Raw genomic sequence first — 13,518 nt, forward strand, 5'->3', positions numbered from 1 at the left:
GACGTTAATGGAGGAGCTGGTTGTGACATTGATTCCTTGCCTCACAGGGCACTTTAGCCGCTATGGTAGGCTCACACGAAGTCTCCTGTGGCAGTCTGGGACCAGCGAGATGGCTGGAGAGGGTGATAAGTTCATAAGCCGGCTTCTCCTGGGCCCCACACTGGGTGGCTTGGACAGCAGGCTCCACCCACAGAATCATACTCTATACCTCTGTGCATGGTGGGGTACACAGCCACCGGAAACTGCCCTATCTGCCCTGGCAAGGGTGTCTAGGAGCCTCCTGTGGGCTTTTCCTGTGAACTTACAAGCCACAAACAAATAGGGCTGTCCCTAATTGTGAGGTGTTTATTAGGATGAAGGCCTGTTCTTTCCCGTGTCTCTTTAAACACATAGTTTCTTCTTATAGAATATCACTTGAAACTTTATCCTTTGCAATAGGACAATTCTTCAAATCATCCGAATAGTCCCATGGTAATTTTTTTATCTTTATTTTTTTTAACTTTCTATCATGTTTTCACTTTTCCCCAAGCATTGGACATGGATGTGGGGATATTGGTGACCCCCGGGCCTGGCAGGCATCATCTCTTTTTGGCATTTGAACAGCCGTGTTGCTGTTGGAGATGACAGTTTTCTCGGCACAGAGCTCTCTGAGTTTTTATTTTCTTGGGATTCCTTCAGGAAGAGGGGCTAGTTCTCCCTGTGTGGATTTCCCTGGAGCTGTGGGGTGACCAGGACACTTAGGGGTATTGATTAGCTGGGTTAATAATTAATAATTAGCTGGGTTGATGGGCACATACTGAGATGCTCGTGGACCACCTGAGGCAGATGGTCTCCTAAAGACAGCTGTGCAGGAGCCGGGCCACCTTGGACGTCACCCGGAATTTTTCTAAAAGGAATTTGATTGCTTTAGGAATTTCTATTACTTACTCTTCTTCTTTTTTGTTTTCTTATAAATGCTTAGGACTCATGACCTTTCCTCCTAGTGCCCCCTGGGATACATGCTGTAATTTTTACATTGGAAAGAGCCCTTGACACGTGGTCACCTGCCTATGATTAGGTGTCAGAGCATCGTTACCTGAAGCTCACTGTAGTCCAGACAGTCTCCAGAACTTCATCATCTGCTGCACTAGAGCCTGATACTGTGGAAAAGCAGCTCCTTGTTTTCCTTCCCCTGGGCACCACCGTCTCCTCTCTGTTTCCACCAGTTTTCCTGACTTAGGCTCCTGTCTTGAAGGGGATCACGCGGTCCTTATTTGGCCGTCTGTGACTGGCCCATTTCACTTAGCACAATGTCTTCCAGGCTCATCCAGGCTGTCGCCAAGGCTAGGATTTCCTCTATGTTAAGAATTCATAAAATCCCAAGGCATGTGTATGCCACATTTTCTTTACCCACCCTCAACAGGCACTTAGGTTGTTCCATGATGTGGCTTTGTGCATCAGGCCACAGTGAACTTGAGAGTGAAGAATACACATCTTTAGAAGTTGGCAGGAGACTGGAAACAGGAAACTCCTAGGTGAAAACATAGGGGAAATCTGCACGACGAGGTTTCTTGGACTTGACCCCAAGGCAGGAAACCAACGCAAATATGGCCAAGTGAGACTCAGGTTGAAGGGAAAAGCTTCTGTATAGCAAAGCAGGGTCAGAGAGCCAAGGAAATGTATGGAGCAGGAGGAATACTTGAAAACCCTGGGTCTGGTAAGAGGCTCAGACCTCAAACCCACACAACTCAATAACTAAAGGCCAGTGTTAACTCGGTTTAGAAATGGGCAAACGCCTTGAACACACACACTTCTCCCAGGAAGACACAGAAGTGTCCAGCGGCCTTTGAAAAGCTTCCCAACATTTACTGATAACCAGGGAAACGCAGAGCCTTGGTGGGATGTGGTGGGGTGCAGCTTGCGCAGATTGGGCAGAGAAGCCGGGGTGCAGTCGCTGCAGGAAACAGCCTAGAGCTCCCAGAGGTTAGGGGGGGCAGCACTGTATGGTGGGAAGCCCCTCCTCTGGGCGTGCATGGTCCCTAACCAAGACCGGGACCTGAAGGGCTGTCCGTGCTCCTCTTACTATTACAACATGTGCTTTTACTGTGGTTCATCTCCACTGTGGTCTGTTTCCAGCCATTATGTGAAGTTCACATGCATTATTTCTAAATGTCCAAGTGGGTAGGGGTCATGCTTTAATACTATTAGTCTCTTATTGCCTATGGTCAGGTAGAATGGCCTGTATGATATTGATTTGGGGCTACTCATTATTATTTCCTTTGTGACTTCATGTATAAGTTTATAGATGCTCTATGAAAGCCTAAAAAATGAGTACCATGCTTTTTAGGTATGAAGTACATACATTTACACACATATGTAGACTTTTATTTATGTGTAATATAAACATGGTATAAAATTATGTTATACAGAATTATATATTTGTATATTATATGATAAGTACTTTAATATTAACAGATATATCATGCCTACTATTAAATATTGAATATTCATAAATGAATTTTGTTATTTTCTTTTTATATTTGAATTTCTGTTATCTTGTCTATTCAGTCTTTCAATTGCTGAGAAAGGGGTCTTAAATTATGCTACTATGATAGCATTTGTTTTGGTTTGTGTTTTGGAAACTGAATGTTAATTATGTTGGCCAGGCTGACCTTGAACTTCTGGGCTCCAGCCATCCTCCTGCCTCAGGGTCCTGAACACCTGTGATTATAGACATAGGCAACTCCACTTAGCTTATGACTATGTTTTTAGCCAGATTATCTTACTACTTTTCACAGTTTGTTTAAATTACTTTGGGCTCTAAATTGCTGGGTACGCCGTGTTTCCCACATGCCGTATCTTCTCTGGTTGTTTTCCTGAGTCTGCTATTGGCCGTCCGTGCACACCATCTTTTCATCATTTAAAGGTCACATCTGCCTTTTTGCATCTTAGCATCTCTGTAATCGTGAAGCATTTCACTAAAGTAGATGGCATCTTGCATACAGTGGGCTAGGTGACAGTCATGCCTTGGTTGACATGTGTGCAAGTACGTGTTTGGACCAATGTTCCCCTTTTGATATTTCATTCAATAAATCATCAAAAAGCCTTTTTTATTTTCTTTTTTGGTACTGAGGATTGAACTCAGGGGCACTTCACCACTGAGCCACATCCCCAGCCCTATTTTGTGTTTTATTTAGAGACAGGGTGTCACTGAGTTGCTTAGCACCATGCTTTTTCTGAGGCTGCCTCAGCCTCCCAAGCTGCTGGGATTATAGGTGTGCACCACCGTACCTGGCCAAAAAGCCTTTTTTTTTTTTAAGGAACACAATCCTGGTTATTGTTCACGAATCTTCCATTGACACCTCTTGAAGGTCCACAAAAGCAGCATGGTCAAAAATGTGGACAGGAGGCCAGCAGCCCCCAGCTTACTGTGGAGCACTGTGTGGGAACAAGGTGGACAGCCCACCACTAAGTGCTGTCCCCTGTGTCCTCATTGGCAATGAAGAGGCATCATGTGGAACAAACACTGACAACTTTGTATGTTTTCTGATACTCAAGTTTGACATACTCTACAGAACTGTATTTGGCACACAGAATACCCCCTAACAGTTCATTACTTTTAAGTAACTAGCTAAGTAGCCTTTTAATACAGAAGCACTGTGGTATTGCATAGAGATTTAGGGCACCTGGTGCTATTTGGGAATTCACTTGGATTTTGAATGGATTGGGAAAGTGTCATCAGTTTCTAATTTAATATAATGACATGATTGTTCTGTCATTTGCAGTCCATTTGCTACCCAAAACATGGTTTCCACAGAGAAGAACCTACTGGGGGGAAAAGGTGAGCCAGGGCCTCGTGGCTGCTGCCTCAGTGTCCAGGAGAGAGTGGGAAAGAGACATGATGGAGTGTGACAGAGGCGGGGGCCCGGGGTAGCAGGTCCTTGGGCTTTTTCTGCTGCGGGGATAATGAGCTGACATGCTGTGCTCCTTAACCACACCTGAAAGTTGTCTCCATTTTACAGAAGGGGACTCTGAGGCTCAGGGCTGTGAAAGGCTTGACAGATGCCATACAGCTGGAAGGTAGTGACATGGAATTCTGAACGCGCAGCTGCCGAATGGAGTCCCACAGTCCATACATCAAGGTGATGCTCAGAACTGCCTCCGTGTTGCCCCTCTGTTTCCAGCAGTGGGGAAGGACAGGGAGAGGAGCTGGGAGCTGGAGCTTTGGCCCTGGAGGAGAGGCATCCCTTTCTGCACTCCTGAAAGAGGCAGCCAAGTGCGTGTTCAGAGACCTGGGTGTCCGCCTGGTGGCCTGCCCTGGGACTTGTAGGGAGGGGTTGTGCTTACTGGAGCTCCTTTGCTCAGCCCCACGAGGGGTGTTCTCTGACCCCAGGGAGCTCACAATCTAGATGGGACGATTTCCAGGCGCCTGGCTTGGGAGAGTCCCGCGACGTGCTCCTGTCACTTGTTTTGTTCCTGCAGTGCTGGAGATTTCAGCAGCTCTGAGCTGTCTGGCCAGTGCTGCACCTGTCCTTGCCCCACCCACGGCCTCACCAGGAAGCAGCTCTCTAGAGAGAGGTACCTCCACGTGCTCCTCTGGCCAAAGACTGAACCGCCCCCCACCCCGCCCCTTCTAAGCTGGTCAGAGCACAGGGAGCTGGAAGAGAAGCCAGGTGTCCCCCAAAGTATACAGGTGAGATAGATATGGATTGTCACATCCTGCAACCTGGTGTTCACAGGAACAAGGAGGCCCGGTCCACACTGGCGTCCCCCAAGTCCTGCTCATGCTGGGAAGCTGCTGGCTGCCATCCCAAGCTCACTGCTATGCCCCTGGCCTGACCACAGACGGAGCATCTGGGCTGGAACCAAGAGACAGCTGCTCTCCTTGAGCCAAGCTGGTGGGACCTGCTCCCTGCACCTCACAGCAGTGCTGAGGCCGGGAAGGACTGGGGACACTGCATTTGGAGAGAAAGTGAAAACAGGAAGGCCATTCAGGGGGCCAGACTAACCCTGCACAGAGGGGACCAGCTGCCAAGTATCAGGAAGCAGTCCTTCTCCCAGGGACATGCCAGTTGTAAGAAGTCACAACACCTCCTTCGTGAAGGGACTACCACATTCTCACTGAGAGGATTTGTTCTTTAAAACTACAGACAAAATCAGAAATTCGACTGTCTGGATTATAATAGGAAGGATGAAGCATCTCATGCTAAAGTGATACGAATCCCTGTTACCAAGAAGCAGCCTCAATTTCCAGTCTGGGTGCAGAGGTTCAGATAAAAGTTTGCTGGATGTGACATTCCATGTCCATCTCACCTGTGCGCTTTTGGGGACCCAGACCCAGACCCACTTCCTGCTCCTGGCCTGACACAGACTCCTCTTCAACCAACACTCTTCCTTGATCCCATTAAAATGTAGAATACATAAGGGGAGAACAGTTCTTCTCTGCTGTTGGTGTTTCCTTCTGCTGTACATCTGACTTTCTTCTTCTCACTCTACCCAAGTGGAGGCATGTCCATACATCCTGGTGCACACCTGCTGTCCCAGCATAATTACTGAGGCCACCTTCCACTCTTGAAAGTGCCATGTAATATGGTAAATGATGTGCTCATGCTACTTATGAAAAATAGGGATTGGCCACTGGGAGACACCTGAAATGAAGAAAGTGTCCATTCCACCCTGCTCCCTTGTGATTGTCATTGTTGTGTGGCCATTGAGAGCCGGGAGTTGTCAAAGGAGCCATCCACTGGGATTTGAGGACAAGGCAGACACACAGAGAGGTGGGAGCCAGGTTTGGTTCTCCTCAGGTTTTGAATTTGATAATAAATTTGATGAGCCCAATGCCTATTCTGGAGGTGTGAGGAATGGAACTGAGAGGGAAGTGGGTGGGAGGAGGAGGAGCTGACCACCCCAAGCTTAGGTACATGTGGTGGAGTGCAATGGTGGGATACCCAAAGTGTAATGGCGGGGTGTACTACAGATGGCTGGAGGTCAAGGTGTGGAGACATTAGATCAAGAGGTCACTGCGGTGGGAAGCCATGGACTGCAGCTCCACGGGACATGGTGACCTTTGGGACAGCTCCAGAAGGAGGGAGAATCTCCAATGGACCTGAGACAGAGAGGACAGGTGGGAAGGGCATCACCCAATGTCAAGCCTTCCTGGGAGCCAAGAGATCAAAGCAGAGCCCGTGGACGTTGCTCCACAGGAGCTAACACCATCTCGGAGAGAACAGACTCCACGTAGATGATGTGCAAGGGACGAGGAGAGGCCAGGGCAGCTGTGATGTGCAGGGGGATGAGGAGAGGCCAGTGCAGCAGTGATGTGCAGGGGGATGAGGAGAGGCCAGGGCAGCTGTGATGTGCAGGTGGACATGGACAGAGCTCAGCACCACTGGTCACTGGGATTCGACCCAGCAGAAAAGTGAGGAGGTCTGAGACAGCTAGAGGTCATGTCCAGGGAGTAGTAAAGGAGGAAAGAGGGATAGAGGCCAAGGTTCAGTGCAAGGTCATCTGGGGCCTAAAGGGAAGCGAAGGCTTGAGGAGGGAGCTCGAGGTGCACTGGGAAGGGCCTCGGCACAGGGGCAGCCCAGGGGTCTCCCAGTGGCCAACTTCTCAGCCCTACTCACCACCTCTCAGTGTAGCCAGGACCCAGGCAGAGAGGCCCAATATGGAGTCCATGGGACACCGGCTAGGGTGGGTTACAGAACAAGAGGGTCCAGTGGGGCTGGACCACCACTGAGCTTCCGCCTGCTCTGTGAGCCGACTGACCAGGAGGGGCAGTCTTCAGCCGCATACAAGGCCCTTTGCTTAGGCCCGCCCCTTCTGGATCTCAGTGCACCTAACTGGCTGTCCACGTCTGAGGCCACCACCAAAGGTACCTCGGCAGTGTGGCTAGGTGGGAGTACATCGTGGGCTGGACTCTAGGCCACATTGCTCTTGGGGCACCTGGACTGGGTGTTGGTTGGTACTTTGTAACTAGAAGTATGGTCCAGGGACCAGCAGCGTGAAAACTGCCCAGTTGCTTGTTTGAAAGGCAAAGTCTTGGTCCCTGTCCCAGACCCAGGGAACCAGTCTGCAGTTTATCCAGAGCTGCAGGTGACTGGCATGTGCACTGAACAGTGGGAAGGACGGAGCTGGCACACTGAGGCCCAAGGCTGGCCATCACTGAACCGCCTCAGGCCTCACTCAGTACCCTCAGCCCCTGAAATAATCTCCATCAGAGTCCCCAGGTGCTGGGTGCTGTGGCGCTCACCTGTCATCCCAGCTGCTCAGGAGGCTGAGGTAGGAGGATGGCAGGTTCAAAGCCAGCCTCAGGAACTTAGTGAGGCCCTAAAAACTCAGTAAGATCCTGTCTCAAAACAAAATATAAAAAAGGACTGGAGATGTGGCTCAGTGGTTAACTGCCCCCAAGTTCAGTCCCCAGTACCCCTCCCCCCAAAAAAAAAGTCCCCCTGGTGATCCAGGTGGTCAAGCATGTTTGGGAGCCAATGATTTTTGACTGAACACTTTTTTTAATTAAAAAAACAACTTTATATTACAAAGAAACTTTGGGGTTATTATAGGAAAAATGTGGAAAGCTGTTAAAAAGTCACTCATAATCCTATAGGTCATAGACAAGTGTCATAAAAACACTAGCTGTCTTTATTAACACGTGTGCATCTCTGTATGTGTGTGGACGTGCTGTCATGTACGTATTATTCATAACCTGCGCGTTTCCAAGGTGTATTTGAAAATTTCACCTTCTAAACCTTCGTCGATGATGTCACCTTCAGTGTACACATACGTCTTCTTTACTGCAATTGCTGTAATTTTTTTGAACAATCGCCTGTTAGGTTCATTGAGAACACTTAGGCTTTTCCCATCTTCACCATATTATAAAAAGCGATGCAGTGTGCATCGTAATAACTGGACATTTGGGCAATCTGTCATTTTATTTAGACCAAGGAGAACTCATACCATCTCAGAGCTGTGGGATGACCCTAACGCCCGTGTCCAGCCGGCATCTGCCCCCTTACCCTGCTCTCCTTCACTCCCATCAACCCCCAAACTCTTGCCTCAAGGCCCAGGGATCCAAAGTGACCTGCCCAAGGGGACAGTGGCAGATCCAGGACCCAAGGACACCTTGGTTTTGGCCCTACTCTTCTTCAGCTCCCAGGCCATGGGGCTTGAGCTCACAGCCACAGCCGATCCCCTCGCCCGCCGCCCCAATGCCCGGGGTATCACCCTGCCCCTCTAGCCATGCTCCTTCTGGTGGCCCTCTGGGCTTCTTTCCTGTCTCATTTCCTGTGTTCTCACGTGTTTCTTCTCTCCTCCCTTCTCAGTTGGCTGGGCCCACATGGGGAGAGGGAGGAAGGCTGCTCAGGGACTCCACAGACGCCCCTGGCCAACTGCAGCCCTGGCCATTCTCACGGTTGGCTGCTTTCCATGCCTGAATTTGGGCTGGCCTTTCTGCAGGTGGTCATTTCCTGGTGGCACTCTGGGGTAGGATGAACCCCCCTGAGGAAGGAGCAGGGTCCTGTGAAGCTTTGCACCCGGGCTTTCACAGGGACAGTCTCTTTGCAGGAGCCTCTGACTCTGAGGGCTGACCCGTTTTCCACAGGGAGCACACCAGGACAGGGGGGTGGGGTCCTTTAAGGCCCCACAGAGCAACATGAGTCCCTGGGAAGGGTGTGCCTAGCCCTGCAGGAAGACCCTGCCTGGCCGGTGGCTGGAGAGGCCTCCTAGCCATGCTGCTCTTCCCTCTGCGATCCGGCTCTGGGACATGGAAGCCCTTGCTAGGTCAGGGGACAGGAATGTGGTGACCTCCAGGCTGGGAAGTGGGACAGGACCTGCTTCAGGTTCATCTCCAGCTGTGGGGCTCAGTCACACAGCCCCTCTCAGCCAGGAAGCATCCTGCTAAGTTATTTGGGGGAGCTGTCTTCAAGTTTCCCAGAGCTAGCACCAGAGATGGGCATAAGTGAGCGCATGCATGTGCGCACACACACATGTGCACACACACAGGCACACACCCCCTCTAGGCTCACAACCCTGCTGGCTCCTCCTGATCCCCAGTGAGGAAGACACAGAGCTCCTTGGAGCTGGATGGGCTGGGCTGGGGCGCTGCTGGATTCCAGCAGGCTGGTTAGAGCTAGGTGGCTTTTGCAGCCTGTTGCAGGTGACTCTGTGCCCCTGGGTGACTCTACACCCTGGATGCGTGTCCCTGCCTGCTGCCCCTACCTTTCTAACAGCCCCTCTCTCTCTCCCTCAGTGAGGACCAGACACCCTTGATTACAAGATGTGCTCCCTCCCCATGGCGAAATACTACATGTAAGTCATCCTGCTGTGGCCCTGCTTGCCCTCGGGGCTGGGCCCACATAGGGAGAGGGAGGAAGGCTGGTCAGGGACTCCACAGAAACCCGTAATCACTCTCCATCATCACACTCTGCAGCGACAACAGCTCTCTTTCCCAGATTCTCTGAGATACCAGCCGTTCTATCCTCACCCCTTCCCTGAGAAACCTGTAAAGAAAACATTACCAACTCTGGGAACCAGGCGCATGGTGCCCCCATGCCAGGTGGCTACCAAGAGGCAAAGCCTGGGGTGGAGTTTATGTCACCTGTGTGGCCACATCGGCCTCTCTGAAAGCTGAGGCAACCCTGAATCCCAGTGACACTGTCTTCGTGGTGTTGTCTGTGGCCTTGGCCCTGAGCCCAGGCCCCCAACCCTGACCTGCATTTAGCCTCATTTGCATCTTGGTTACTATTCTGTGGTCTCCAAGTGGGGTGCTGCCGGCTGTCCAGGTGTGAGGGAGAACGTCCACAGGCAAGCCCAAGATGGTCCAGATCTGTTTTCATATACAAGTGAAACTGCTTTAAACATACAGCCAGTAGCTGAAGGTATTCTACCCGGCTATTACTGAGGGAGAGAGGGCTTGGAGGCGGTGGCATGGGTCCAGAGACTCTGCCCTCAAACCTGTCGAGAGCTCCCCAGGCTCTGGGAGCAGCTGATGGGCATCTTGGAAACCAGCCGGGCAACCAAGCTGCCTGTGTGACTCTGCTGTTCCACCCGCTCACCTGGGTTTCTCCCCAGCCTGCCCGGCACGTTCCTGCCCTCCCAGGCTGGTCATTAGGACCACAGCCACCCCCAGATGACTGCAATCTGGCTCTGCCTGGGCTTTCTGCTGACCTGTATTTGGTCCACCTGGAGCACACCAGGCCCTGGCTCCCAGGGGCTGGATGGTCACCTACCTAGCACAGCATATTTTAATTTTTGTTTTCCAGTTTGCAGATTTTCTCCTACAGAAAGTCTTTAAAATATCTGAAGAAGCAAATCATGCTTCATTATCAACTTGATTAGTTCTTTTATTAAATAGAATAAACATTGATAAAAATTGGAGCAAGCTGGGAAAATTTGGGATAAGGCTCACTGTATCTCTGAGACACCTGAGCCTCATGAGAGAACTTTCTGCACCCCTCCAGGAGAAGGCTGGCTCCCCTCACTCTTCCAAGCCTCTGGAAACCAGGGGCCCAGGGGAGGAGGTCTTCTCTCGCTTCATTAAGACAGAGTCGTCTTGACCTGCTCTGGTGGAGAAGCAAGCATCCCCGCGCTCAGTGCGGCGGGTTAGAGGAAGGGCTTGGGGTCTCAGTGGTGCCTGAATGCAACAGACCCTCAGCGCTGCCATTCTGTTCCAGAATCAAGGATGCGGATCAGAAGGCGCTGTACACAAGATATGGCCAGCTGCTGGTGGGCGACCCGGACATCGCTGACTGCAGCGCTGGTGAGCTTCCCGCGGCCTCCATGGGGGCCCTGTGCCATGCTCTGTCCACTGCAGCCCCCACCTCTCTGTGTTTCTGTCCCCACCAGAGGGGCAGCAGCTGTCCCCTGACAGAAAGAGGCAGGGGGCAGCTTTGGCCCAAAAGGACCCTGCAGAGTCCTGCTGGCCCTGCAGCCCAGGTGTGGCCAGGCCTGCAGGGCTTCTGCTCCCTGAGACCCTCAGCCTGGGCTGCCCTCATCTCCAGTCTCTGTCCTCTTCCCAGAGAAGATCTGCGTACTTCCTAACAGGGACCTGGACTGGGCCAAGGTCCCCATCCTCCTGGGGCTCCAGGGAGGGAGCCGCTGCCTGACATGTGTGCAGACAGAAGAGGGACCTTCCCTGAAGCTGGAGGTGAGACCCCGCCCCTCTCTGGGGGCAGTGCGGACCCTGCCTGGCCCCGGGGTGCTCTGCACCCACTTGTGGATTCTTGGTCAGGGCTGCTGTCCCCCTTCCTCGGGGCCACCGTCCCCCTTCCTCAGGCTTCCACCCTCCCCCTTGTGCCCAGAACTAAGAGCCTTGCCTGTGGGAATCTGCACAAGGCACGTCCCTTTTGGTTGAGCCCCAGAGACCTGTAGGGCCACACCCCCATCAGCACCCTGGTCCTGCAGTGGCCACCTTGCCCCCGCAGGACGTGAACATCGAGGACCTGTACAAGGGAGGCGAATGGGCCACGTGCTTCACCTTCTTCCAGAGCAGCCTGGGCTCCGCCTTCAGGTTGGAGGCAGCCGCTTGCCCTAGCTGGTTCCTCTGCGGCCTGGAGGAGCCCCAGCAGCCGGTGCGGCTTGCCAAGGAGAGCAAGCCCTCGGCTCGCACTGAGTTCTACTTTGAACAGAGTCTGTAGGGAGGCAGGAGGCGCAGTACAGCCTGTGCCCCCGATCCAAGCTCATCCCACTTGTGGTGGGCAGAATAGTGGCCCACCAAAGATGTCCCCATCCTCAGCCCCAGAATCTGAGTGTGTACCCTTCACTGCAAAGTCACTTAGCAAGTGTGACTCAGTTAAGCATCCTGAGCTCTCTGGTGGGCCTGTGGTCACCACATGGGACACATGAGATGGAGGCAGGAGGGTCAGGGGCAGAGGGGGATTGGAGGATGCCATGCTGCTGGGTTTGAGGATGGAGAAGGGAGCCACATGCCACCCAAGCAGGTGTTTCTGATGGCTGGAAAAGGCCAGGGAAGAGATCCTCCTCAGAGTCCCCAGAGGTCCCTGACACCCTTTCAGTCTTCTGACCTCCAGAACATGAAAAAGAATAAACTTGTGTTGCTTTAAGCCGCGGAGTTTGTGGTAACTGGCTAGTGTAGCCACAGGAGATGACCACAGGTCCTCAGTCTGTCCTGTGCACAGTGTTCAGTGCAGGGGCTCTAGGGCATGTGGGGATTCTTCTTGGAAGCTCCCAGGGGGGCCCCTGAGTGGCGTGACCTGGCATAGTGGGGAATGCTGGGCTGGAGCCTGGCCACAGCTTGCACTGGTCCTCAGAGCAGGATCCTCCTCCTGCTGGAGGAGGGCTGTGTCTGGGCTCAGGCTGGGGCAGGGAGTCTGTGCTTCTGTGTCCAACAGGTGGGCTGCTGGTGCTGCTCCTCCTGTGCACAACCCCTCAGCACCCTCTTGATGCTCAGGGGTCTCGCCGTTGTCAGAACCTGTAGCAGCAGCGAGGCTTCTTCCTCAGAGCGACCCAGCTAAGCAAGTATTCTTGCTACACTTGACCATGAGGATACTGAGAGAGTGACATGGCTAGCTGAAGGTCCGGTGGGCTTCCATGTTGAAGGTCAAGCTCAGACCTGGCCCACCTGAGTCCAGTGCTGTTCCACAAGTCTGCGTTCCACTCTAGGAGCTGAGGACCGAATGGCCAACAAAGCCTGTCCCCCTGGAGCTTGTCCTCGAGAGGCCAAAACACAGACCAGCAAATAAAATGGACAAGAAAGAGAAAAAGCAAACAGATGAGGCAGCTCCCGCCTGGAGCTGCAGGCCCCCGGGATTCAGTGCCGAGTCCCTCAGGGAGGGCAGCACCGGGCCTGGACTCTGGTGAGGCCGAAGGACAGGAAGGAGCTGGGACTCAGAGTGACCCAGGCAGAGAAATAACTTCCTCTGTGGCCCTGAGACGTAGGGCTGGGGGTGGGGAGGGGCAGGAAGGGACACTGGGGGGTGAGCAGGACCAGCAGGCGTGGGCCAGAGAGGCCTTGAGGCCCAAGGAAGGGCGTCCATACGCTGGGTGCAAAGGGGCGCTCTGGGAAGGCTTTCAGCAGAGGAGGGACATGATGGCCTTCACTTCACCTGTGTCCTAGACAGCAGCTGGTCCGCAGAAGGAGAGAGTAAGCGCACAGTCTCTAACGAGTGAGGGGACCTCTGCAGGTTCTGAGAGGACGACCATGGGCAGTGTAAGGAGGACTCCAGAAGCATGCACAGAGCTAGAGTCACCAGGGAGGGCTGTGCCTTCAATCTGGGCCTCAGGGAAAAAGTGGTCCAGACAGAAAGTGAGGTGACGGGCATTCTAGGCAGAAAGAGCCACTCAGGAAGGGGGGACAGGGGACAGCCCCGTGCATCTGGGGCTCGGTGAGTGGGGCCTCGGTTGGAGTGCCAGGTTGTGCCTGCCTGGCCACAGGGTGCACCTGGGAACCTGGAGGAGTCATTCAGGAACCTCAAGCAGGACTGGGATTCTAAGCTTGGGCCCCCATGGCCAGTGCTGGACTCACCCAGATGCCAACAGGGCCTCGGCTCTCCACTCCCGGCCTGACCTGCCTACTGTCTGGTTCGG

General features: G+C 52.9%; 1 protein-coding gene across 1 annotated transcript; it reads left to right on the forward strand.

Annotated features, from left to right (window-relative positions):
- Nucleotides 1-9,250: 9,250 nt before the first annotated feature.
- On the forward strand, nucleotides 9,251-11,609 carry LOC144252908 (interleukin-1 family member 10-like). The gene is made up of 4 exons (XM_077794951.1): nucleotides 9,251-9,282; nucleotides 10,647-10,732; nucleotides 10,992-11,119; nucleotides 11,397-11,609. Exons 1-4 carry the CDS (start codon nucleotides 9,251-9,253, stop codon nucleotides 11,607-11,609), a joined length of 459 nt encoding a protein of 152 aa, XP_077651077.1.
- Nucleotides 11,610-13,518: the final 1,909 nt, after the last annotated feature.

Source organism: Urocitellus parryii, unplaced genomic scaffold, assembly GCF_045843805.1.
Source record: "Urocitellus parryii isolate mUroPar1 unplaced genomic scaffold, mUroPar1.hap1 Scaffold_67, whole genome shotgun sequence".
NCBI lineage: Eukaryota > Metazoa > Chordata > Mammalia > Rodentia > Sciuridae > Urocitellus > Urocitellus parryii.